The sequence below is a fragment of the Podarcis cretensis genome, assembly GCF_951804945.1.
Source record: "Podarcis cretensis genome assembly, chromosome: 8".
NCBI lineage: Eukaryota > Metazoa > Chordata > Lepidosauria > Squamata > Lacertidae > Podarcis > Podarcis cretensis.
In genome coordinates, this window is record NC_137177.1 from 79,855,380 (window position 1) to 79,880,443 (window position 25,064).

The window sequence follows — 25,064 nt, forward strand, 5'->3', positions numbered from 1 at the left end:
TTCAAAGGCCTTTCTCTGGCTCCCAGTTCTTACAAATACTCTTTAAGCTGGTTTTTGACACTTGGGATGTTTATTTTTAGGCTCTACCTTATTTCTGTATGTTGATTTAAAATGTTTCTCACATTATGTTTTAATTGTTTTAACCAACCCGGAGACCTTTGAGTGAATGAGGGGTGATAAGTGATGATGATGATGATGACACAACCTTGTAAGGTTATTATACCCATTTTGCAGTTGAGAAGACTGAGAAAATGAGAGAGAGAGAGAGAGAGAGAGAGAGAGAACAGAACAACGTGCCTAACGCTTCTTATTAAAGCCAGAGCAGAAGGGAGACTTTGAATCACTGACTCCTCCCCAAACAAGACTGTCAAAGGAAGGTTTAAAAGCGGAATTTGCAAACATCACTTTTTACGTGCGATCACGTACCATCTCCATATCGGGGCTGAGACTTCCTTCCCCATTCATACCTGCACATAAATTGACGTATTGTCATTATTATTGCTGCAGATTAAATCTCTGCGCTGACTTTCCAGGCGTCTCTCCTTGACTCGGAATGTGGAATCAGCGTGGGGGTTGGCTGCTAAAGGGTTAAGCCTCTAAAGATAGAGGGAGAGGGAGAGGGAGAGGGAGAGAGAGAGAGAGAGAGCACGAGAGAGCACGAGAGAGCGCTGGGGAGGGAGGTGCAATAGAAGAGAGGGACTGGCTTTTCTCTCCTCTCTCACTCTCTCTTGCTGCAATAAATCCGGCTTAAAGGACGAAAGCAGAGGAGCCTAGAATGGATTAAAGAAAAGTCTGTATAATACAGACGCCAGCACAAGGGGGAGGGGAGAGAGAGAGAGAGAGAGAGAGAGAGAGAGGAGGAGGAGGAGGAGGAGGAAGAAGAAGAAGAAGAAGAAGAAAGAGAATAAGAAAAGGAGCAAAAAGGAGGAAAGAAGGATGAGTTGAAGATCCCAAACTCCAGCTGCTAATCTGCTTATTCCACGGGAGGAGAAAGAGAGGCAGGGACTGAACAGGTGCATCCTCTGGGTACCACTCTCGGCATCCTCTGGGTACCACTCTCAGCATCCCTTCGGTACCATTCGCCTTCGTGGTCTTTCGGACATACTCCTCTCTTGCCATCGCCTGCCTTCCCTCCCCGCTCCCCGTTTTCCTTTTTTTTTTTCTGCGGGGAGAGAGGAGTTTCTTTCTACATTTCCTTCGTCTCCAAACCCCTCCCCAGCAGGCATCCACGATGTGTTTCTCCGCCGCCGGCCACGGATGCTCCGGCACCCCGTCTTCCCTGCCCGCCTTGCCTTCCGGAGGAGCCTCGCCATGCGGAGAGCCGAGGTGCTTCTAAACCAGATGGAGTTTCTATCCGGGGGGCCAAGACACCCACAATGAACCGCCTGCTGCCTCTCTGCTTCCTATTCCTCAAACTCTTAGATGCGGTGCTGGGTGAGTGTGTGCCAGAGACACTTGCTTTTTTTGCGGCGGCGACGGTGGGTTGGGTGGGGGGGGGGGGAGAAAGAGAGGATAGAGGCATGGCTTTCATGTCCCCCCATCACCAAAGGAGATGCAAGAATCCCATGCGATGCCAGCTCCCCCTCGCAAACCAACGCTGCTCAGGTTCTCTCCAAAGCCACGAACGGCGAGAGAATTTTAGCTCGGTGCATCAAACCGCTCTCTTTCCCCCGTTCAAGTCAATAGAGGATGCTTTGGAGCTGGGCAGAGGGAAGTCAGTGGGAGATGAACGGGGTGTTTTCTCCCAACTCATGCCAACTTTCCCCATCCTGGCTTGGTTGTTTAATGCTCCTGTTCTCTGGTCCTTCAAAGCTGCCCTTTGCTGCTAAGAGTTGAGTGGGTCTCTCTCTCTCTCTCTCTCTCCCTCCCCCCCCCCCCCAGTTAGGAGGCAGTGATGTTGTGCATGGATCTATGAAAAGCCTTATCAAATGCCAAAGCAAACACTTCTATTTTTTTTCCTCTGGTGGTGGTCACGATAATTATTATGATAATAACCCCCCTTCCCCCCGAAGCCCCCACAATCAGCATCCATTGTGGAACCAGGTTGCAAGCGGACAATAGACTTTTCAATGGCATCTGACGAGTTGTTGTCGCCTTCTGGAGAATACACAGCCCGGTTTGAGCGAAAAGAGGCGAAATAAACCAAGAGGAGGGGGGGTGATGGAGGAGGAGTATGTTGGGGATAAGTAACCTGGGGGGTTCATAGAGAAGAGAGGGTGGGAGGATAAAAAAGGGAGGTTGCTTGTTTTGTGGGTTTACCTTTGGACTCAAACTCTGGACCGGTTTGTCGAACAGCAGATACATTGACACACACACACCCCTCTCCCTCTCTCGTATGTGTTCGTTCCCCTCTGGAAAATTGTGCGGTGTGTTTGTTATTTTGAGATTGAATTTAGGCTAAAAACAACAGGAACAAGCAAAAGACTTTCATTAGCTCAGGCTCTTTTTTTCCAGGGGTTACTTGAGGGCAGATGGGTTGATGCTGTGTGTGTGTGTGTGTGTGTGTGTGTGTGTGTGTGATCCGGAGAGCAAAAGCAGAAAGTTCCCCTTATTTATTTTTTTCAAAGGAACTGATTTATTGAGCACCCAGCCACCCAGACTTTGTGGCATGTATTGACAGAACCAGAATGGACCCCAATGCAATGTTTTGTTTCAGTTCCAATCCTATTCCCCCTCCCCATATATAGCAATGGGAGTTCTCAGAAAGTCACACTCTCCTATCACCTCTGGCCAGCCACACCAATCCATGGATGATTTCGGTCTCCAAACTTAACCCTGTTATAATTTCTGAGCTGGGGGGAGGAGGGTCTTTTCCCCTCTCATTTTTTTGCAGTGGTTTTTTTTTTGGGGGGGGTGGTTAGGGAAAGGGATTGGTGGTTGATATCTCTTTGCCGATGCTTTCCCTTTTGATTCGGAGTGAAAATCCAGTTCAAGTGCTTCCAGCCTAGATGATCACAAACTGTGGATACAGCACTGAGTTTATGGGTGTCCTCCCATCCCTTCTTCCTATAATAGCCCAACTCAAATCTTCCAGGTGAGCTGAAATTTGAATGAGTAATAACCATGAATAATGTCAGGCAGCTGGTTGAGAAAACAAGTTGCTGGAAGGAAGGGATGACTTCTTCTTCCCTCGACTCTTTGGGGAAGTAGCAAGAAGGATTTGATATGCGGCCTTTGGTGGGATTTATTTGATTATGAGAATCTCCCGTTGGTGGTGGAGGTACCAATACCAAAGTATTGCTTCTGCCTAGACATTCAGAACAATAAATGACAGTATTGGAAACAAAGAAAATGTAAGTGTGTTCATCTTCGAAATAGGAATGATTCTACTTTTATTTACAGCATCTTAAGTTTATAATGCGGGAGGCAAGCTATGGGGTTACAGTGGACTCTCTCTCAGCTTGGTGTTGTTGTTTTTAAAGTGGAATAAATACAGATTTGTGTTGGTGTTAAGCTATTTTGACCTGGCTGCTTTATATGTGATCTGTACACTCTTTTCTTTTCTTTTCTTTTCTTTTCTTTTCTTTTCTTTTCTTTTCATGAAGCAAGGCAATAGGAGCTGGCCAAAGAGTGTAGGCTGGGTTTCGGGAGTGGCAATAGTGGCACCAGTGGCAGAGCTTCGCCTGCATGACGCAGCTTGGCTTACTTACCCGAGCAATCTAGATACATGATCACTTCCCCAAGCCACTTCTCTCCTGTGATATGGCAAACTCCGGCCTAAATTCTTGTCTGTACAGTGGGTGTAAGGGCTGGGTTCAGTGCCCTTGGCCCCTCTGCACTCCATGGATTCTGCTTTTCTGAGAACCAACAGCACCTGATAACATCATTTATTGTCTTGTTATTTATTTGTTATTTATTGTTTTTTTGCAGTGGAAGCTGGTCCACTAGGGTGAAAGGGGCACTGCCCTCCCAACCTCAGTCTGCCCTCAACCAGTCTTCATTTGCTCTTTTCCTTTCTTCCAGTCTGGAAGGTGGCGCTGCTTGCTAGTTTCCTCATGTGGCAGGGAGGAGCTGGAAGATGGGGGCAAAAGCAGAATGAGTTGGCTCCACCTCTCATTGTGCTCTGGGGCCATCCTGGTGGGGTCTCTGCCTTCTGCCCCACTGGTCCTAGTGGGCACCAGACACTACTGGATTTAGGGATGATAAGTTGCCTTAAGTTGCTCCTGCAGGCGGCAGCAAGGGCCACAAATTTGGATGGCTATAAAAGAGGAAGAGACAAATTCATGGGCAAGAAGAGGGCTGTCTATGGCTACTAACCACAATGGCTATGCTCTGCTTCCATGGTCAGAGGAAGCAAATACATGTGAATAACAGTTTCTGAGATCCACAGGAGGGGAGGGGTTGCTCAAATTCTCCTTGCAGGCTTCCCATTGGGTCATCTCGTTGATGGCTGTGAGAACAGGATGCTAGACCAGGTGGGCCTGATCCAGCAGGGTCTTCTGATGTTCTGACATTCTAATGGGAACCACGGGAGGGGAGGGCCCCTCTGTGCTTGAGAAGTTCTCAGGAGCCCCTGGGTGACCACTCTGTGCTGAGGGTGCTGAAAGCCTGACACGAGGGCTTTCTGGTGGTTCCCTCACTGCGAGAAGTGAGGCTACAGGGAGACAGGCCTTCTTGGCAGTGATGCCTGTGGAATGCCCTCCCAGCAGATGTCAGGGAGACAAGTAACTACTGCATATAACCTTTGGAAGACATCTGAAGGCAGCTGTTTATAGAGAAGCTTTTAATGTCATTGCTTTATTACGTTTTTATATATGTTAGAAGCCCCTTAGTGTAGCTGGGGCAACCCAGTCGGATGGGCAGGGTACAAATATTATTATTATTATTATTATTATTATTATTATTATTATTATTATCCAGCAGGGCTCAACTTATGTGCCTATGTTTCTACTCTGAGTCTGACTGAGATCTCTGGGGCTTGTGCGAAGTCTTGTGTGTATCCTTATTCTAGAACAGGGGTCAGCAAACTTTTTCAGCAGGGGACCGGTCCACTGTCCCTCAGACCTTGTGGGGGGCCGGACTATATTTTTTTGGGGGGAATGAATGAATTCCTATGCCCTACAAATAACCCAGAGATGCATTTTAAATAAAAGGACACATTCTACTCATGTAAAAACACACTGATTCCCGGACCGTCCATGGGCCGGATTGAGAATGTGATTGGGCCGGATCTGGCCCCCGGGCCTTAGTTTGTCTACCCATGTTCTAGAAGCATGTCTTCAAAATCTCTTTCCCGCTTCCTGAGTTCTGAGCAAAGAATAAACACGGGAGCTCAGATTGGCTGGGATTCCCTCGTTCCTCCAGCAGAGGGCGGCTCCATGTGCAGGCATGTGCCATGCAGCGATGTGAACTTTGCAAACTTCTCCCTTCAGATTCTCACACTTGTGGCTTCATCGAGGGAGACCATGACCCCCTGCAATTCCCTGCCTCCAACCATCTCTCTATGCGCTCTGTGTGTGTCTGCTTCTCCTGTGCTGACTGCTTCATTCTCTGAGAGAGAGAGAGAGTGCGAGAGGGAGATTCTCAATCAAGGGACATAAAAAGGCTTTAAATAATAGAAAGCCAACAGAAGCTGGATGATCTTTTCTTTTAAAGCTGCCTCGGTGGTGGTAAAATAAATTAATGGCCTGGAAATTACTCTGTGCCTCCCTGCCATGGAAAAGTGGCTCGCCTGGTGTCTGCAAGATGGGCCAAAAGGCAAAGGAATATTACATAGTAATATTACAGTGTAATATTGATCTGGACACTGTACAGAATAGTACAGTGTCCAAATCAAGGGAAGTAACTGCGCCACTGTTTTCTGCCTTGATCTGACCCCGCCTGGAGTCCTGTGTCCCGTTCTGGGCTCTACGGTTTAAGAAGGATATTGACAAACCAGAACGTGCGCAGAGGAGGACAACCAAGATGATCAAGGGTCTGGAAAGCAAGCTTTATGAGGGAGCTGGTTGTGTTTAGCCTGGAGAAGAGAAGACTGAATATCTTCAAATATCTGAAGAGCTGTTCCATGGGAACAAGCTTGTTTTCTGCTGCTCCAGAGGGAAGGATCAGAACCAATGGATTCAAATGACAAGGAAAGACATTCCAACTAAACATTAGGAAGAACTTTCTGAGGGTAAGAGCTGTTTGACCGTGGAACAGACACCCTCAGAAGGTGATGGACTCTCCTTCCTTGGAGGTTTTTAAGCAGAAGTTAGATGGCCACATGTGAGGGATTCTTGAACTGTGATTCCTGAATCGCAGGGTTAGACTAAAAGGCCTTTGGTGACCATTCCAAGTAGAATTCTATGATTCTATCTCTTCGTAATGAGACATTGTGTGGTGCGATGATGATTCTGGGGTTTGGCTGTTTGTCCTCTTCCCGCACATCATAGACAGGTGTTCAAGGGATGTGGTGGCAGAGATGTCAGTAAACATGTCCCTTTAAGGTGCTGCTAGGCTGTCAATATTTCACAGGAGGGATTTAAGTGAACTCTGGAACTTTAGGACATGCACAGTTAAAGTGGATCAAAGCAGTCTATTGCCCTAGTGCAGGCATCCCCAAACTCAGCCCTCCAACTGTTTTGGGACTACAACTCCCATCATCCCTAGCTAACAGGACCAGTGGTCAGGGATGGGAATTGTTGCCCCAAAATAGCTGGAGGGCCAAGTTTGGGGATGCCTGCCCTAGTGCTACTCAAATTTAATAGACACGATTACCGTATTTTTTGCTCTATAAGACTCACTTTTTCCCTCCTAAAAAGTAAGGGGAAATGTGTGTGCGTCTTATGGAGCGAATGCAGGCTGCACAGCTATGCCAGAAGCCAGAACAGCAAGAGGGATTGCTGCTTTCACTGTGCAGCGATCCCTCTTGCTGTTCTGGCTTCTGAGATTCAGAATATTTTTTTCCTTGTTTTCCTCCTCCAAAAACTAGGTGCGTCTTGTGGTCCGGTGCGTCTTATAGAGTGAAAAATACGGTAACTTAGGTTTGTGAGTTTCAAAAAGGACCTAATCTGAGTAGGTCTTGACAGAATACAACCCCCAACGCTGGTGTGTTCTAAGTTGGGACTTTCATATATCACCCTCTTCCATTTCCACTCCCCCTGGAATGGTTGTCAATGTCTCTTTAAGAGGGCGTGGGCAAGTGACAGAGATAAGCCCACCTGCTTATGGTGATGTGATATGCAGGTCAGCTGACCAAGTGGTATATACAAAAGGGAGGTGCTGGGTCTTAGTGGGTAGTTGAACTTCTAACATGAGTGAGGAGGAACCCTCCCAGAAATGAAAAATTGAGGGAAGCAGGTGTTTAGTCATAGCCAGTGACAGGCAAACATTTTTTGTTAACAATATCAAGCTAGCAAAAATTTTTGAGGAGTGGTGGATCCCTTCAATATGTACTGGAGTCTTCTGAAAATGGTGAGTTATGTGTTCTTACTTCTTCTGTGTTGGTGAATTTAACCACCCCACCCCCCGGATGTTCAGCTTCATAATGGAATGGCCCATCAAAAAGCTCCAATTGTGGATTTTATTGATTGCTTTCCAGATAACAGCAGTCCTTTTTAATGGATGCTCTGTGGGTTTAAGCTGGCTGGCTGGTTTTCCATATTGTTCTGGGTCTTAGCGGAAGATGTCCTCATTTTTTTAAAAAAAATTCAGCCATATAATCTTTAGGGGAGGCTGAGGCAATCTGGATTCTTTTGAAAACTACATTCGATTCAATATTTTTACCCACTATCTTCTGCTGGAGATAGTGCTGCTTCAGATTCCATCACAGCTTCATCTTTCCCTACCAGGTTCTTCCATGGAGCCTGGGAGATTTGTCGTTCTCTGTTGAACGGGTGATGTAGAACAACTGCCTTTCCCCGCTTAACTCTGTCTTCACTTACATGTGCCCAGTGAAGCTGAATTTGGGGAGATTCGGGACAGATGGAAGAAAGTCCTTCTCTACACTGCGAGGAGTTAAAACCATGGCACTCGCTCCCACAGGAAGCAGTGATGGTCACCAACTTGGATGACTTTAAAAGAGGATTGGACAAATTCATGGAAGAGAGGGCTATTGGAGGCAGCAAAGCTTCTGAATATCAGTTGCTGGAAACTGCAAGAAGTTAGAGGGCTCTTGTGCTTGGTTCCTGCTTGTGGGTTCTGCTCCTCGTGTTCTCATATGTCTATTCCCCCCAGTTACTCATAACTGTTCCTTTTTGAACTCTGCTTGTTGTGGTAGTTTGGAGTGGAGAAGGTGGCTCTTGTTGAATCCTTTGTTGAGGCTGATCCCTTGGCCTAGCTGGGATATGAAACCTGATCTTCCAGGCCCTGGGCCAACACCCTAACCGCTGGTTTTAGGTTGGATGCAATTCCATTATGAATAGTGCAATTCTGTTAATGCATGTTTTGTTGTACAGTGGTGCCTTGGTTCTCAAACTTAATCCATCCCAGGAGTCCGTTCAACTCCTGAAACCATTCAAAAACCAAGGCACTCAAGCGGAAGCCGCGTCGGAGGTTCAGCTTCCAAAAAAAGTTTGCAAACCGGAACGTTGACTTTTGGGTTTGTGGCGTTCAGGAGCCGATTTGTTCGGCAACTAAGGCATTCAAGAACCAAGGTTTGACTGTATTGTGAAACGGCTTGGAGATGCTCCATCAGAAGTGACCCATAAATGAAATTTTTAAAAGTATATGGCATGGTAAAGGTAAAGGTAAAGGGACCCCTGACCGTTAGGTCCAGTCACGGACGACTCTGGGGCTGCAGCGCTCATCTTGCTTTACTGGCCGAAGGAGCCAGCGTTTGTCTGCAGACAGCTTCCAGGTCATGTGGCCAGCATGACAAAGCTGCTTCTGACGAACCAGAGCAGCACGCAGAAACACTGTTTACCTTTCCGCCACAGTGGTACCTATTTATCTACTTGCACTGGTGTGCTTTCAAACTGCTAGGTGGGCAGTAGCTGGGAAAGAGCAACGACAGCACACCCTGTTGCAGGGATTCAAACCACCAACCTTCTGATCGGCAAGTCCTAGGCTCTGTGCTAAATAAATAATGTGTGTGTGGAGGTCGGTTTATGCCATTTTTTCCAGCCCTGCCCCAAATCACACAGGGAGGTGTGTCTTGTGCCTAGTAGCCACCAGCTTTCGAAAGCCATCGAAGAAACAACCTCTTTGGCTTATCATTGTGAAAAAGGCTAGAGGTGGTTGATCTCTCCAAAGGACGTCACTTGAGACGGTGCTTCTCGTTTCACCCTGGCCCTTGAAAAAAATAAAAAATAACAACCCTATCTTGTGGGCTCAGCCGTCCAAGAAGAAATTGCACTGGCAGAAGGAGGCGATGCTCAGAGTTCCCTTGCATGAACCCTTTGTGCCATCTCTCTCCTCGTTCTCCTCCTCCCCTTCATGAAGTGCCTGTGCAGCAGCCCCCGGGGGCCTCTGGTGCAGGACGACAGAAACCCTGCACGCTCCCTTAGCTCAGTTCGCAAGCGCCTCTTGCTCTTGTTCTTCCTTTCAAAGTGATGATATGGTTGTTTTCCTGAACTAGAGGTTGGGTGGGGAGAGGGAGGAAGCCAGTTTTGTGTCCGCGATCAGTTTCTTTTCCTTACATGCCTAGCAATTAAGAAGCTGGGAGAAACGTGATAATCAGACCCTCCAAGTGTCCCTATTTTCCAGGGACAGTCCTGGATTTCCAGAAGCCGTCCCAGTTTCTGATGAGACCCCAGAACATCCCGCTTTTCCTTAAAGGTAAAGGGACCCCTAACCATTAGGTCCCGTCATGACCGACTCTGGGGTTGCAGCTCTCATCTCGCTTTATTGGCCGAGGGAGCTGGCGTATAGCTTCTGGGTCATGTGACCAACGAACCAGAGCAGCGCACAGAAACGCTGTTTACCTTCCCGCCGGAGCGGTACCATTTATCTACTTGCACTTTGACGTGCTTTCAAACTGCTAGGTTGGCAGGAGCAGGGACCGAGCAATGGGAGCTCACCCCGTCATGGGGATTCGAACCGCGACCTTCTGATCAGCAAGTCCTAGGCTCTGTGGTTTAACCCACAGCACCACTCGTGTCCCTCCGCTTTTCCTTAAGATGTCCCTATTTTCACCGGAGAATTGCTGAAGGATGCCCCTATTTTCATCAGAGAAATGTTGGAGGGTATGGAGTTATCCATCCCCTGAGCCATATGAAGACAGGCCCGTATAGTGAATATTTTTAATCTTTCATGTTTTTTGGAAGCCACCCAGAGTGGCTAGGGCAACCCAGTCAAATAGGTAGGGTATAAATAATAAAATTATTATTATGGAAGAGGGTGTCCCTCTTTCCTCAGAGAATTGTGGTAGGGTATGCAATATACTTTGCAGCAGTTTACACCTCAACCCGCCTCTTCCTCTTATTCTCTGTCTCTGCAAATCTGACACCACGATGAGTAATATTTGGACCAAGGGGCTGGGCAGGGAAAACTGAATACTATGCCAGGGTTCCAGAAAAGCCTATGGGAGGTTGAGAGCAATCCCAGATTTAGGGTGTTGTGAGCAGTTCCCCGGCACAGACCACCAAGCCGAAGGGGTGCAAAATTGAGAAGATCCATGATTGAGATGATCCATTTGGGCGGTGCCAAATTCTGACTTGCACAGGGTGCCGTATTAGGAAAGATTGCCAAAGGCAGGACCTGTGAAGATGTTCATTGGTGGCAGATGGATGGCAAAGGATGAAGAACACCAGTGGCCCTCCAGATGTTTCTGAATGACATCCCCACCTTGATCCCTGGCCATTGGCTGTGCTGGCTGCCAGGGCTGCTGGGAGTTCTCAGCCTAGCAACATCTGGAGGGCCACAGATGTTCCCCATCCCTGAATTAGACCATTAGTGCCCTGAACTACCTTCATCACCACTTTGACCGTCACTTGCCTTCACTGCCCCAGCTACCTCCATCACAACTCTGTTTTCTCCAAGGCGTTTGAGGGTGGTGTATACCATTTTCTGTTCCCCACCCATCTGTTTAATCCCTGCAACAACCCTGTGGAGCAGGTTAGACTGAGAGTGACTGCCTAAGATCACACCCAGCCAGCTTCATGGATGAGTAGGGGATATGAAGCCAGGCCTCCTGAGGCTTCCTGTGATGGCCTGGGATTCAGACTCAGAGGCTGAACCTGAGGAATCCCAGCCTACACAGGAGTCCCCGCCTCCAAATCCAGCTGAGCCGGGGCTGGGGCCTGAGGCTGAAGGGTCCTCACCTGTGCTGGATCCTCAGGTGCAGGCACCAGCTGAGTCTGCTTTGGCTCCTGAGGTGATGGGGGACCCATTGCCTGCAGGTACTCCACTCTCAGCCCCATCAGGGGAAGCTGAGGTTGCCTCTGGGTCCGGTAACCCTCCAGCCTCTCCTGAGCTGCAGAGGCTCAGGGCAGAAAGGCGGAAGGAACTAAGTTCCTCCTGCAGGAGGAGTGCTCGCCTCCAGGCCAGGAGAGGCAAGTCACCTGCGGACCAGGGCTACCCTATGCCTTGGGGCAGATAAAAGCCAGTCAGCCCCAGTCTCAGGTTGTGGGAGCAACATTGTTGCTAGCCTGTTCCTGCCTGCACCCTGTCCTGCTCTCCTGCCAGAGTTCCTGACCTCACCCGACTCTCCACCTTGGATCCAGCTACAGCTTTGATGGACAGCCTCCATACCGCACCATCGACCTTGGACTGGACTCGGACCTCGCCTCTCGGTTAGCCCCTGGGACCAGCACACTTCCAGAGCCCGAGAGAAGCACCTGCAAAGGACATTTCTGGACAAGATGGTTCCTAGAATGATGGGACCAGGAAGGCCCTGACTCAGTGTAAGGAGGACGAGACAGGTTAATCTCCTCCCATCATCCTCTCCTCCCCATGGCTCATAAATCATCTCAACTCACAGGCAGCCTCAGAACTGCAAGGTTGCAAGGGATATGCCTAGTCCTATATTTTTTGTCCACCTGCCAAAACTTCCTCTGTGCCCTTAGCTTCCTGCAGAAGTTCTTATTATACTGATGGCTCCTACCTTTAAGAGTGTGTGTGTGTGTGTGTGTGTGTGTGTGCGTGTGTGTAGCTAATGACTGGGCACTTCCGTTATCTCCCCGCCATTATTGTTCCTTCGTCCTCTTTGACAGCCTTCCTAAAATAAACTGTCAATCACATGCACTCTCTCTCTCTCTTGCTCTCGTGTGTGTGTGTGTGTGTGTGTGTGTCCATTCCCCTGCGTGTGTTGCTTTTGAAATATCAGAGAGCCTTTGTCTGGAGCGCAGATAGCAAAATGCGGGGAAATGAGGAAAAACCTACTTTGCATCTTATCTGGCCCTTCCAGCCTGCTTCTGTGCAAGGCAACATGGTGGATAGTGGTTAGAGCACTGGTTCCCAAAGTGGGCGGTACTGCAGTTCTGGAGGTGTCAATCACTGCCAGAGTTTGCAGGGGGGGGGGTTGCTATCATTGGATCAAGTTCATCCATCTTGCTGAATTAATTAGATCGTTTTAACTGGAATTTGAGTAAACATGCAATTAATTGTGGCTTCTTTGAATCCCTTAGTGGGTCGTACAAGCAGCTATTCTGAATAGTACTCTTATTATATGGTAGGGGGCACTGGGAATGAGTTTATAGGTCCAAGGTGGGTCCCCCCAAAAAGTTCAGCAACTACTGGGTTAGAGAGTTGACTGTGATTTGGGGGGGGGGGCATGACTGTAATGCTTGTTCCGTCATTAAGTTCACTGAGGTCACTGGCATACAATCACCACCTGCGAGTGAAGTCCGCCTCATAGGGTAGTTATGAGCAGAAGAGGAGGAAACTATTCGTACATGTATGCATATAAAATATTTTTCATTTGCTTTTCGGCTTGCACCAAACATCCCAAATGGCATACATGTCTATCTGTCTGTCTAGGGACTCAGCTATACAGCTGCAAATATAACATTTTAAGTGTGGTTTAAGCGCATTATACAAATGTGATACTAGATGGCACTGGTGAGCGAATGGCAAATTCCATGTATATTTTAAAACATGGTGTTGTTTTTTAGGAGAAGCATTTTCATAGCGTTTTTATATACAATATGGGCAGATTCAGCCTAGCTGTCTAGCTATCCACATCGACATATCTAGATAATAGTAGGAATTTCCTTCCTTGTAATTGGCATCCTTTGGTTCAGGTCCTATCCTCCAGAGCAACAGAAAACAAGCTTGCTCCAACTTTCATGGCACAACCCTGAGTCTGTAAAATAACTCAGTTGCTACATACAATCTTGCATTTCTGTGCATTGAAACCACACACCCCAAATCATACACTAGTGGCAGAACTGTGGAAACCTTTTGGGGAAAGGTTTTCTGAGGTTTGATGGCTCATAACACCACTTTTTTGAGTAATGTCAGTATATATCAACAGAAAGATAATTTAATGAAGAATGTAATACAGCAAAGTTTGCTCAATTATCTGTATGCTATCAAAAGGTATAGCCAAATAACCCGAAAAAAGGAAGCACGACTTGCTTAGGTTGATATGCAGTAGATTTCCTTCATTTGAATATTGCCAGTTAGCGTGAGCGTGAGCCAATCAGGTGTTATGAGCCATGAAACCTCGGAAATACACTTTTCCCAAAAGGTTTCCACAATTTTGGCCCCTAGTGGAGCTGCCCTGCCAAATCTAGAGCGATGTATGTCCTCTGCCTGTGTGTTGTGTTCTGATCCGTGTGCAGAGTTCCACGAGTTGCTTCAGTCCAGGATGCGTCATAGAGCTGTCATCCATTCTTCGTGGTCAGCTGTCCCATGCACGAGGCAGAGTGTGTTAGATTGAGGAAGGAGAATAAGCATCTTAAAAGATAGATGAATTCTTTGGCTCTCCTCCAGCCTTGGAAGGGTCTCTCTCAGAAGTTACTGGTCTACAAAAATGTTTTAGGGTCCCTGCTGCCCACGCTAGCCTCTTCTAGTCATTCACGGCTGGCCTCCAGCCTCAGAGGACAAGACTTCTGATGATTCAAGGTAGCAACAACAAGGCCCTGATTTGGCAAGATCGCTGTTTGCAGTCAAGAGACGGGCGAAGCTGTCAATTTAGCTTTCCCCTCAAAATGTTCAATCCTAAACCCTCTAGAAAAGTGACCAGCATTTAGTGCGGATTTCTCCTGAAATGTTCAATCCTGTATTAATTCTCTCTTTTTTTAACCTCTTATGCACATTTTTATAGCACAGTTTCACTGAATATAATGCATTTTTGTCATGAGAAAGGGCTGTAGTTCAGTGGCATGGAACCCGGGTTCAAATCCCTCCAGAATCACCAGGTAAAAAGGTAAAGGGACCCCTGACCTTTAGGTCCAGTCGTGACCAACTCTGGGGTTGTGGCGCTCATCTCGCTTTATTGGCCGAGGGAGCTGGCGTACAGCTTCCGGGTCATGTGGCCAGCATGACTAAGCCACTTCTGGCGAACCAGAGCAGCGCATGGAAACGCTGTTAACCTTCCCGCCAGAGCGGTACCTATTTATCTACTTGCACTTTGACGTGATTTCAAACTGCTAGGTTGGCAGGAGCCGGGACCGAGCAACGGGAGCTCACCCCGTCGCGGGGATTCGAACCGCTGACCTTCTGATCAGCAAGTCCTAGGCTCTGTGGTTTAACCCACAGCGCCACCCGCGTCCCATCACCAGGTAGGGCTGGGGAAAAGACTCCCTGCCTTTAACCCTGGAGAGCCGTTGCTGCCAGCCAGCATAGGCAATGCTAAGGTAGCTGGAGCAATGGCTTAACTTTGCCTAAGCCAGCTTATTACGTCTCTATCTAAATCGACCCTTCAGAACCATAAGGACTTGGACCTTTTTTCTGTTTAGGGGAATGATTATAGCTCAGTAGCACAACCCCTGCTTTGCATGCAGAAAGCCCCAGGTTGAATCGCCGGGTTGGGCTGGGGGAGACGCCATGTCTGAAATTCTGGAGAGTCACTGCTGCCAGTCAGTGTAGGCAATACTGATCTTGATGGATCAGGGCTCTGACTCCATCTGAAGTTGCTTCCTATGCACCTAGCCTAGATGGAAAGTTGAGCCTATGCTTCAATGTGAGCCCACAAACAGGACTTGAGCTCACTGACACCCTCCTGATTCTTGATTCCCAGCAGCTGGTAACAGTGGTAATAGTCCCTCTCTATTCTGCCTTGCTCTGACCACACATGGAATAGGTCTTGGACCCACGTACCTACAGGACTGCCTCTCCTGGTATGCCCCACAGAGGATCTTAAGGTCCACAAATGACAACATTTTGGAGGTCCCAGATCTCAAGGTGGTTAGATTGGTTTCAACTAGGGCCAGGGCCTTTTCAGTACTGGCCCCGTCTTGGTGGAACACTCTGTCACAAGAGACAAGGGCCCTGCGGGACTTGGCATCTTCCCACAGGGCCTGCAAGACAGAGCTTGGCCTTTGGTTTGGAATCGGTCTGACCCTTATCTTTCCCTCCCCTTATGGTTTTGATCTATGGGCTACTTCTTAAATGAGGCTGCATTTTAAATTGCATTTTAACCTGTATTTTAAATTGCTCCCCCCCCCCATTATGTTTTTACTTTCATTTTATTGGTGTTAGCCACCCTGAGCCCGGCTCTGGCTGGGGAGGACGGGATATAAATAAAATTATTATTAATAATACTGTGTCCAATTCTGGGCACCGCAATTTGAGAAGGATGTTGAGAAGCTGGAACGTGTGCACAGCTGGGCAACCAAGATGATCAAGGGTCTGGCAACCAAGCCTTATGAGAGAGAGTTGAGGGAGTTGAGTCTGTTTAATTGGGACAAGAGGAGACTGAGAGGTTCTATGAAGGCCACCTTCAAATATCTGAAGGGCTGTCACATGGAAGATGGAACAAGCATGTTTTCTCCTGCTCTGGAGGGTAGGATCTAAAGGAAAGAAGATTCCAACTAAACCTTATGAAGAACTTTCTGGTGGTGAGAGCTGCTAGACAGTGGAATGGGCAACCTCAGATGGTGGTGTACTCTCCATTGGAGGTTTTTAAACAGAGGTTGAATGGCAGTTTCATCTGGAAATGAAAGGTTGGAGGAGCTAGGTATGTTTAGGTTGGAGACGAGGAGACTCAGAGGAGATAGGATAGTCATCTTCAAATATCTTAAGAGGGAACAAGCTTGTTTTCCTCCTTCTCTGGAGGGTAGGATTTGAACCAAGGGCTACAAGTTACAAGAAAGGAGTTTCCAACTAAACATCAGGCAGAACTTTATGACAGTAAGAGCTGTTCAACAGTGGAATGGACTTCCTTCGGAGGTGGTGGAATCTCCTTCCTTGGTGGTTTTTAAGCAGAGGTTGGATGGTCATCTATCTTGGATGCTTTAGTTGAGATACCTGCATTGCAGGGGGTTGGTTTACTCTAGATGACCCTCAGGGTCCAGGGGCACCAACTTGGGCCACAGATTATGGGTGTCCAGTGCAAGTGACGTAACATCATGATGCCATGCACCTCGTGGCCTCAGAACCTGATTTCCCATGGCACTGGAAGTCAGGTTCCGAGGTCTCGCAAGGCATCGGACAGCATCTCTGAGGTCTCTCAAGGCCTTGGACGTGATTTCTGGTGCTTTATGAGGCACCAGAATTTGTGTTGGGGGAGAGGGAGATGGAGAGGGAGAGAGAGAGAGAGAACCTAATGTGCTCCATTCTAGGGATGCTGATCTTAAGCAGTGCTGATTCCAAAGGCTACTCTGCCTGTTTTATTCCAGGGAGAGGAACAAAATGCCATCTGCAGGAACTTCCTCAGCCGGAAGCAATCTTGTCTCCCAGGACCACCCCTTCCCTCTCTCAATTTGAAGCTGAGGCAGAGGAGCTCTGGAAGGAGGGGGACCTTCAGTGTCTTCTGATATGAGCTCCTAATGCTGTGTTGAACATATGGAAGCAGAAGTCCCTCGAAGCTTCGGAGAGAGCTCTGTACGAGCTGGTGGGAAGGGATGTGGGCTGGTTGAAGATGCTGCGGTAATCATTCTGACAAGACGAAAGGCAGGAGAAAAGGTCTGCAGCATCTTCCCCACCCACAAGTAATGGGAATGGGTTCCCTGACAGGGATGAAAGGACAGGGGTAAAGTAATAGAATCATAGAATGAAAGAGTTGGAAGGGATCCTGAGTGTTATTTAGGCCTCCTCCTGAAATGCAGGAATAAGAGCTAACTAATCCTTGACAGATGGCCATTCAACCTCCAGTGAAGCCCACCACCTTCTGAGGTTGTCCATTCCATGTCAAACAGCACTTGTTCCCAGAAAGTTCTTCCTAGTGTTTAGTTGGAATCTCCTTTCTTATAACTTGAAGCCACTGGTTTGGGTCCTACCCTCCAGAGCAGCAGAAAACAGGTTTGTGCCATCTTCCACGTGACAGCCCTTTTGACATCTGAAGATGACTATCATGTCTCTTTTTCTCCAGGCTAAACATGCCCAGTTCCTTCAACCGTTCCTCATAAGGCTTGGTTTCCAGACCCTTGATCATCTTGGTTGCCCTCCTCTGCACATATTTCAGCTTGTCAACATCCTTCTTAAATTGTGGAACCCAGAACTGGACACAGGAGTGTAGGTTTGGTCTGACCAAGACAGAATATCTTCCTTTGAATGTGGGATGATGAGTTTAGCATTTGCTCTCCCCACACTCCAAATATCACCTCTCTCTCAAGACAGCGAGATCGCAGAGGTGCTTGAGTCAAGCTTTCTGTGGGTTTTATTCAAGCAACCCAATGTAAAGATGGACGGCCAGTCCTTGAAGACAGAAGGCTCTGTCCCCTTCAGGGTCGGTGTTGCATTTTGGCTGTGATGGGGAGTCCAGGGCTGTCGGAGAAAGGGCAGAGGTGAAGATTCCAATTAACGCTTCCTTAAAGACAGCAGAAATTTCAAAGCAGAGTTTTTCCTTGGCAGGGAGGAGGGGGCCTCATAAACTAATTAACCTGTGTGGAAGGCCAAGCCAATGATGGCAGATGAAAGGTTTGGGTTTTAAAAACTTTGCTTTGGAGAGAAAAGTTCTCTCCTCTCTCTCACACACCCACCACACCTTTACTTTCTTTCGCTCAGTGAGGAGGGGGAATCAGCCCAGTTCTGTTCTGAGTCAGTTCTGTGTTTGTTCAATAATATTTCCATTTTCTCAATTAAAACAAAGATTAAAAGTTCTCTCTCTCTCTCTCTCTCTCTCTCTCTGTGTGTGTGTGTGTGTGTGTGTGTGTGTATGAATGAATGACCCCCAATGCTCAGTGGCACACCTGCTTAGCATCCAGATGCTAAAGGACATGGGTGGTGCTGTGGTCTAAACCACTGAGCCACTAGGGCATGCTGATCAGATGGTCGGTGGTTCGCATCGCCACGACGGAGTGAGCTCCCATTGCTCTGTCCCAGCTCTTGCCAACCTAGCAGTTTGAAAGCACACCAGTGCAAGTAGATAAATAGGTACCGCTGCAGCAGAAAGGTAAACAATGTTTCCGTGTGCTGCTCTGGTTTCTGCCACGGCATCCCAGAAGCGGTTTAGTCCTGCTGGCCACATGACCCAGAAATCTGTCTGTGGACAAATGTGGCTTCCTTGGCCTGAAAGCGAGATGAGCACCACAACCCTATAGTTGCCTTTGACTGGACTTAAGCACCCAGGGGTCCTTTTTTTAGCATGCAGATGGTCCCTGATTCCATCCCCTAATAGGCTTGGGAATGATCGCTGCCTGGAGAGCCACTGCTAGTCAATGTAGACAGTAGTGTAGACCAATTGTCTGTCTCCATGAAAACCAGCTTCCTATTTTCCTGTTTAATTCAGCTCACGGGTTTAATTCCCACAGGTTGGGGATCCTAGGACCAGAGAAAATGAGCTACACTTGGAAGATGCTTCACAGTTTTGCTCCAGTGCAGGGCTACTGAATTCTGCACCAGCAGAAGTTTCCAAACTGTCTGTGGGAATGTTCTGGGGTGCAGGAGAGGATATATTGACTAATTACATCCTTATCCAACTTGTGCTAACAAGTTCCCAAAATATCAGCAGATTTTATGACATTCCCTTTTAAGTTCGCAACGGTAACGTCTGCACAGGTTCGCTAGAACCTCTATAATAATTACTCTGGTAATTTCCCCTTTTGTTCCCTCTTAAAATACAAGACACGACACAGTCTTCATAAAAGTATAAAAGAGTTTACTCACGTTCAGTTCACAATATGATCCCAGAAGGCAGACAGCTTTAAAAAGGTTACATACACTTAGAATCTATCTTATAGGAAGATAGTACTGTCCTCTCTTGGCTGAGAGCCAAGAGGGCATGTTGCTCCTTCAGAAGATGAAGATGAGAGAGAGAGATATGGCTGCCTGTCCTGTGCTTTTATCATTTACCTGCACAGGTGAGGCCACACCCACCTCTGGTCACATGTGGAGGAAGTCCGTCCCCAGGAAGTTTACCTGCTTGCTAGACAGACATCCCTCCCCATGTTCTAACATGTACACTCTAGGAATGTTGTCACTGACTGCTCCTGTGTTTACATCCCACACTGTCTTCAGAGGCAGCCCTATGTATAATGCATTGCAGTAATCTAACCTAGAGGTTACCAGAGCATAGACAACAGAAGTTAGGCTACCCCTGTACAGATAGGGGTACAGCTGGGACACTAGCCCAAGCTGATGGAAGACACTCTGAGCCACGGAGGTCACCTGAACCTCAGATGACAGCAATGGATCCTTGTACCCACTCCTTCAAAGGGAATGTAACCCCTACAAGAGAGACAATCTTCCACCTATCTGGTCTAGTGAACTGCCCACCAACAGTGCCTCAGCCTTATCCGGATTGAACCTCAGTTTATTGGCTCTCATCCAGTCCAGTACTGAGGCAAGACAACAGTTCAGCACATCCAATACCTCGCCTGCAGATATAAAGGAGAAGTAGAACTGTGTGCCACCAGCATATTAGAAATTAGGTAGGTTCCTTTAGTCCAGTGTGTCCCAAATTCGGGTCTCCTGCTGGTTTTGGACTACAGTTTCCATCAACCCTGACCACTGGTCCTGCTAGCTAAGAATGATGGGAGTTGTAGTCGAAAAGCAGCTGGAGATCAAAGTTTGGGAAACACTGCTTTAGCTTGTTGCTGCTGATGCAGCAAATCAACCATCTAGTCCAGTGGTCAGCAAACTTTTTCAGCAGGGGGCTGGTCCACTGTTCCTCAGACCTTGTGGGGGGTCGGACTATATTTTTGGGGAAAAAATATGACCGAATTCCTATGCCCCACAAATAAGATTTATTGAAATTTTCCAGAATAATACATTATAGAACAACAAAAAAGAAACAACAAAAATACAAAAATGCAACAAAAATATATATAAAAACAACTAAAAACACATAAAATTTCCCTTTACCTATTTTCTTTTAACTTATTTTCCGGACCTCCTCATACCTCCCTTTCTTATATTCCAATTCAAATTATAAATTCAGCAAATCCTCACCATTAGTTTTTGCTTATTTCAGAACCTTAATTTCCATATCTCTTAAAGCATTACAGCTGGAAACCCCTATGCCCCACAAATAACCCAGAGATGCATTTTAAATAAAAGCACACATTCTACTCATGTAAAAACACCAGGCAGGCCCCACAAATAACCCAGAAATGCATTTTAAATAAAAGGACACATTCTACTCATTCTACTCATGGATTTAGAAGGCAATTGGGCCTTTGTTTGCCCACCCATGATCTAGTCTTTATCAACCTTGAGTTCCTAGATGTTGGTAGTATAACTCTCATGATTCTTGGCCAGCATGGCCAGTGGTCAAGGGTGGTGGTACCCAAGGGTGAGAGAGGCTGATCTAGACCATCATTAGAGCATCACTTGCTTTCCTCTTAAGGGGGAACATAACTCCCATCCAAAAATGTCACCTCTGCATTTCCTAGATATTAAAGAAAGTAGTTGCAGTGATACTTTTTAGCCATGTTAATGGAAGCACACTTGCGCTCTCTCTCCCTTGCTAGAGATTTAAAACTTCCTGGTAAGGGAATACAATGTTATAAATATCTCCAAACCAGCTTGAGTTGGTTTTTAGTCTTCCGCACCCTCTCCAGACCCGAGAGAGAGAGAGAGAGAGAGAGAGAGAGAGAGAGAGAGAGAGAGAGAGATGCATCTCTGAAATTTGTGGTATTGATGACAGTCAAAGTGCAGTTTAAAGAGCGTATAAGTCCTCTCTCAATTCTAGCAGAAACCCAAACACATTGATTGCAAAAAGCAGAGACCTTTCAGATCAGGACTCTGCAATTTCTGCTGCCAAGGACAAAATGGGGAGGGCACAAACATTTCTTCCTTTTTTGTTCTGGTGGTTTGTTTTAGGGGTGGGGGGAAATCCATGGGGAATTGCCAAAACAGCAATGGGGCACTATTTTTCTGGTCTCCCAGGAAACACTCAGCAGCTGACGTGCCCACTGACCAAGGAAGATGGGAGTTCATCAGCGTCTGGAAGGCCACACAAATCCCACATTTTTCCATTAAAAGGAAGCAGAATTAGAATAGAGGGCTCTGTGGGTTAAACCACAGAGCCTAGGACTTGCCGATGAGAAGGTCGGTGGTTCGAATCACCGCTATGGGTGAGCTCCCGTTGCTCGGTCCCTGCTCCTGTCAACCTACCAGTTCGAAAGCACATCAAAGTGCAAGTTGATAAATAGGTACCGCTCCGGCGGGAAGGTAAACGGCATTTCCGTGCGCTGCTCTGGTTCACCAGAAGCGGCTTAGTCATGCTGGCCACATGACCCGGAAGCTGTACGCCGGCGCCCTCGGCCAATAAAGCGAGATGAGTGCCGCAACTCCAGAGTTGGCCACGACTGGACCCTAACGGTCAGGGGTCCCTTTACCTTTACCTTTTAAAGGCACACATCCATCATGGTCACCTTATGAATTTGTCTAACTGTGTGTGTTTTTTTAAGCCATCCTAGTCCATGTCCATCAGTTTTCCTTGGGGAAGCGAGTGACAAGTCTGTGTTCGAATGAGAAGGAGGAAGTCTTTGCCTTTGGAGAGCTGGAGAGCTCTTTCCATCATCTCCCGGCCCTGGTATAAGATGCTGTTGTTACTGAGGGTTGTTTTGGGGTGGGTTGTTTTTTTACAAGCAGCTCCCAGATTTATTGCAAATCGCGATGGTGGTGGCAGGAGTTGTTATTGCAGGAAACTGTATTTCTCTTCGCTCGCCCTCTCTCCACTAAAGCAGGCCTGCCCTCCCTCCTTCCGTAGCGCTGAAAGCTTCCTGCAGAGGGGAAGGGGGGGGGGGGGAGATAGAATACGAAATAAAATAACCAGTCTCTTTAAACATTTAGAGGGCTTATTTAAACAATGTTAACTCCCTCTGAAAAAAGAAAAAAGAGGGAGTGCATTTAATGGTTATATTTAGCGCGGCGTGGAGGATGAAGCCGAAATGTGGTGGGATTTTTCAACGCTGGGAATATTAATTGCTTACACCATTGCCTTCCGTAGAATGGAGTTCGAAGACTGCAGGGACTGGAGCTTGGTTAGAGAAAAATTACTATAATAAAGTCCAGTTTGGGGGATGCTATAATTGGGGTATTAATATTTCACAATTCCATTATGGTGTCAACATAAGCAATGCAGACCCTCCAAGTATCCCTATTTTCCTGGGACAGTCCCAGATTTACAGACGCTGTTCCGGTTTCTGATTTGATCCTATAATGTCCCACTTTTCCTTAGGTAAAGGTAAAGGGACCCCTGACCATTAGGTCCAGTCGTGACCGACTCTGGGGTTGCAGTACTAATCTTGCTTTATTGGCCGAGGGAGCCGGCGTTTGTCCGCAGACAACTTCCGGGTCATGTGGCCAGCATAACTAAGCTGCTTCTGGCAAACCAGAGCAGCGCACGGAAATGCCGTTTACCTTCCCGCAGTAGCGGTACCTATTTATCTACTTACATTTTGACGTGCTTTTGGACTGCTAGGTTGGCAGGAGCAGGGACCAAGCAATGGGACCTCACCCCATCACAGGGATTCGAACCGCCAACCTTCTGATCGGCAAGTCCTAGGCTCTGTGGTTTAACCCACAGTGCCACCCGCGTCCTCCACTTTTCCTTAGGATGTCCCTATTTCATTGGAGAAATGTTGGAGGGTCTGGAATTATGCAACCCCTGAGCCCACGAGATAAGTAACTATACAACCTTTAGAAGACATTTGAAGGCAGCCCTATATAGGGAAGTTTTTAAATGCTTAATCTTTTATTATGTTTTTACATCTGTTGGAAGCTGCCTACAGTGGCCGGTGCAACCCAGTCACATGGGCGCGGTATAAATAATAAAATTATTATCGTTAATATTATGGAATAGGATGTCCCTGTTTTCACTGGAGAAATGCTTGAGTGTGTGGCCGGTGCAACCCAGTCACATGGGCGCGGTATAAATAATAAAATTATTATCGTTAATATTATGGAATAGGATGTCCCTGTTTTCACTGGAGAAATGCTTGAGTGTGTGAGCAAGACTGGATGCAGAGTTCTGACTGGTGAATGATTTTCATTTTTTAAATTTGAAATAAAGTTTCTAGTCCTTAAGCTTGCAAATGCAAAGAGAGGCTGGGGAGTGTCTGCTGAAATCTAAGAGGTCCAAGGAGAGATGAATAATGAGGGAGGAGCAGGGGCATTAGGTCCAGTCATGACCAACTCTGGGGTTGCGGCACTCATCTCACTTTCTTGGCCAAGAGAGCTGGCGTACAGCTTCCGGGTCATGTGGCCAGCATGAATAAGCCGCTTCTGGCGAACCAGAGCAGCACACGGAAACGCTGTTTACCTTCCTGCCGGAGCGGTACCTATTTATCTACTTGCACTTTGATGTGCTTTCGAACTGCTAGGTTGGCAGGAGCAGGGACCGAGCAACAGGAGCTCACCCCATCGCGGGGATTCGAACCGCCGACCTTCTGATCGGCAAGTCCTAGGCTCTGCGGTTTAACCCACAGCGCCTCCTGAGTCCTATACAAGTTGTACAAGTGACAATAAAGTATTTCAATTTATTTCTATTATTATTATTATTATTATTACTACTAATATTACTACTAATATTAATATTAATATTAATATTAATATTAATATTAATATTAATATTAATATTAATATTAATATTAATATTAATATTAATATTAATATTATTATGTTGCCAGGTGCTCCTTCCCCAAAAGCAAAGTAAGATGCTAGTCCTCAAAGTGCTGATTTCAGCAAGAACTTGCCTTTACCAAATTAGACCCTTGGTCCATCTAGTTCATATTCCATCCACTGGCTGGCAGCAGCTCTCCGGGGTTTCAGAAAGAGAGTGACTCTCAGCCCTAGCTGGATATGCCATTGGAGACTGAACCTGTGATGTTCTGCCTGCTTCACCTCTGACCTTCTGCTGAAGATGTAGCAGTATTCTAGTCCTCATAGAGGACCTGACATAACTAGGAAGCTGCCTTACAGTGGGTCAGAGAACTGGCTTGAACCGGGGGCCTTCTGCATTCAGAGCAGGTGTCCTGACACTGAGCTACATTCCTTCCTTTAAGGCCCAGGAAGTTTCCGCGTAGAGATTTGCACCTGCTGGTCTGTCTAGCGCAGTGCTGTCTACACGGACTGGCAGCAAGGGCTCAGGCAGGGAACCTCTCCCAACCCTACCTGGAGATGCTGCCAGCAGGGATTGGAGGTGCAAGCTCTTCCACTGAGCTGCAGCTTCCATTACTGCCCCCTACGGATCTGTTTAGGCACCTTCGCCTTTTCTTTCTTTTTTAAAAGGGAAACATAAAATCCCTGTTTTAGCAAACAAGGCTTTCCATCTCTCCCAGCCAAACGGCCGAACCCATTACTGAGCTGCTATTCCCACTTCCTCACGGGAGCACTGAATTAAAGGAAATATTTTACGATGCCACGCTTCATTATGTTTCATTAAAAGCAGTGTGTCAGCGCCTCTCCTGCCACATTCATCAGATGGGCTGTTTGCCTTCCGCTCCCCTCCTCCCAACCCTCGGGCTGGATTCTCCCCAAGTGTTGGTTGGTGGTAGTGTCGGCCCTGGTTCCCTTTGAAGTGAAGCCGAGCCCCTGAGCATGTGCAGAGTGCCAGCTGTGAGCCTCCACTAGTGTGTCTGCACATGAGCAAAGAGTGGTTCAAAATCATCGACTGGTAGGATTGCAGAGCTAGAAGGGACCATGGGTCTCAT

General features: G+C 47.2%; 1 protein-coding gene across 1 annotated transcript in view; it reads left to right on the forward strand.

Annotated features, from left to right (window-relative positions):
• Positions 1 to 489: 489 nt before the first annotated feature.
• IGSF21 (immunoglobin superfamily member 21) overlaps positions 490 to 25,064 on the forward strand; it is a 239,830-nt gene continuing 215,255 nt past the window's right edge. Inside the window, 1 exon segment of the mRNA XM_079987073.1 lies at positions 490 to 1,434. Within this exon segment, the coding sequence (XP_079843199.1) occupies positions 1,377 to 1,434 (58 nt within the window). The 5' untranslated portion in view covers positions 490 to 1,376.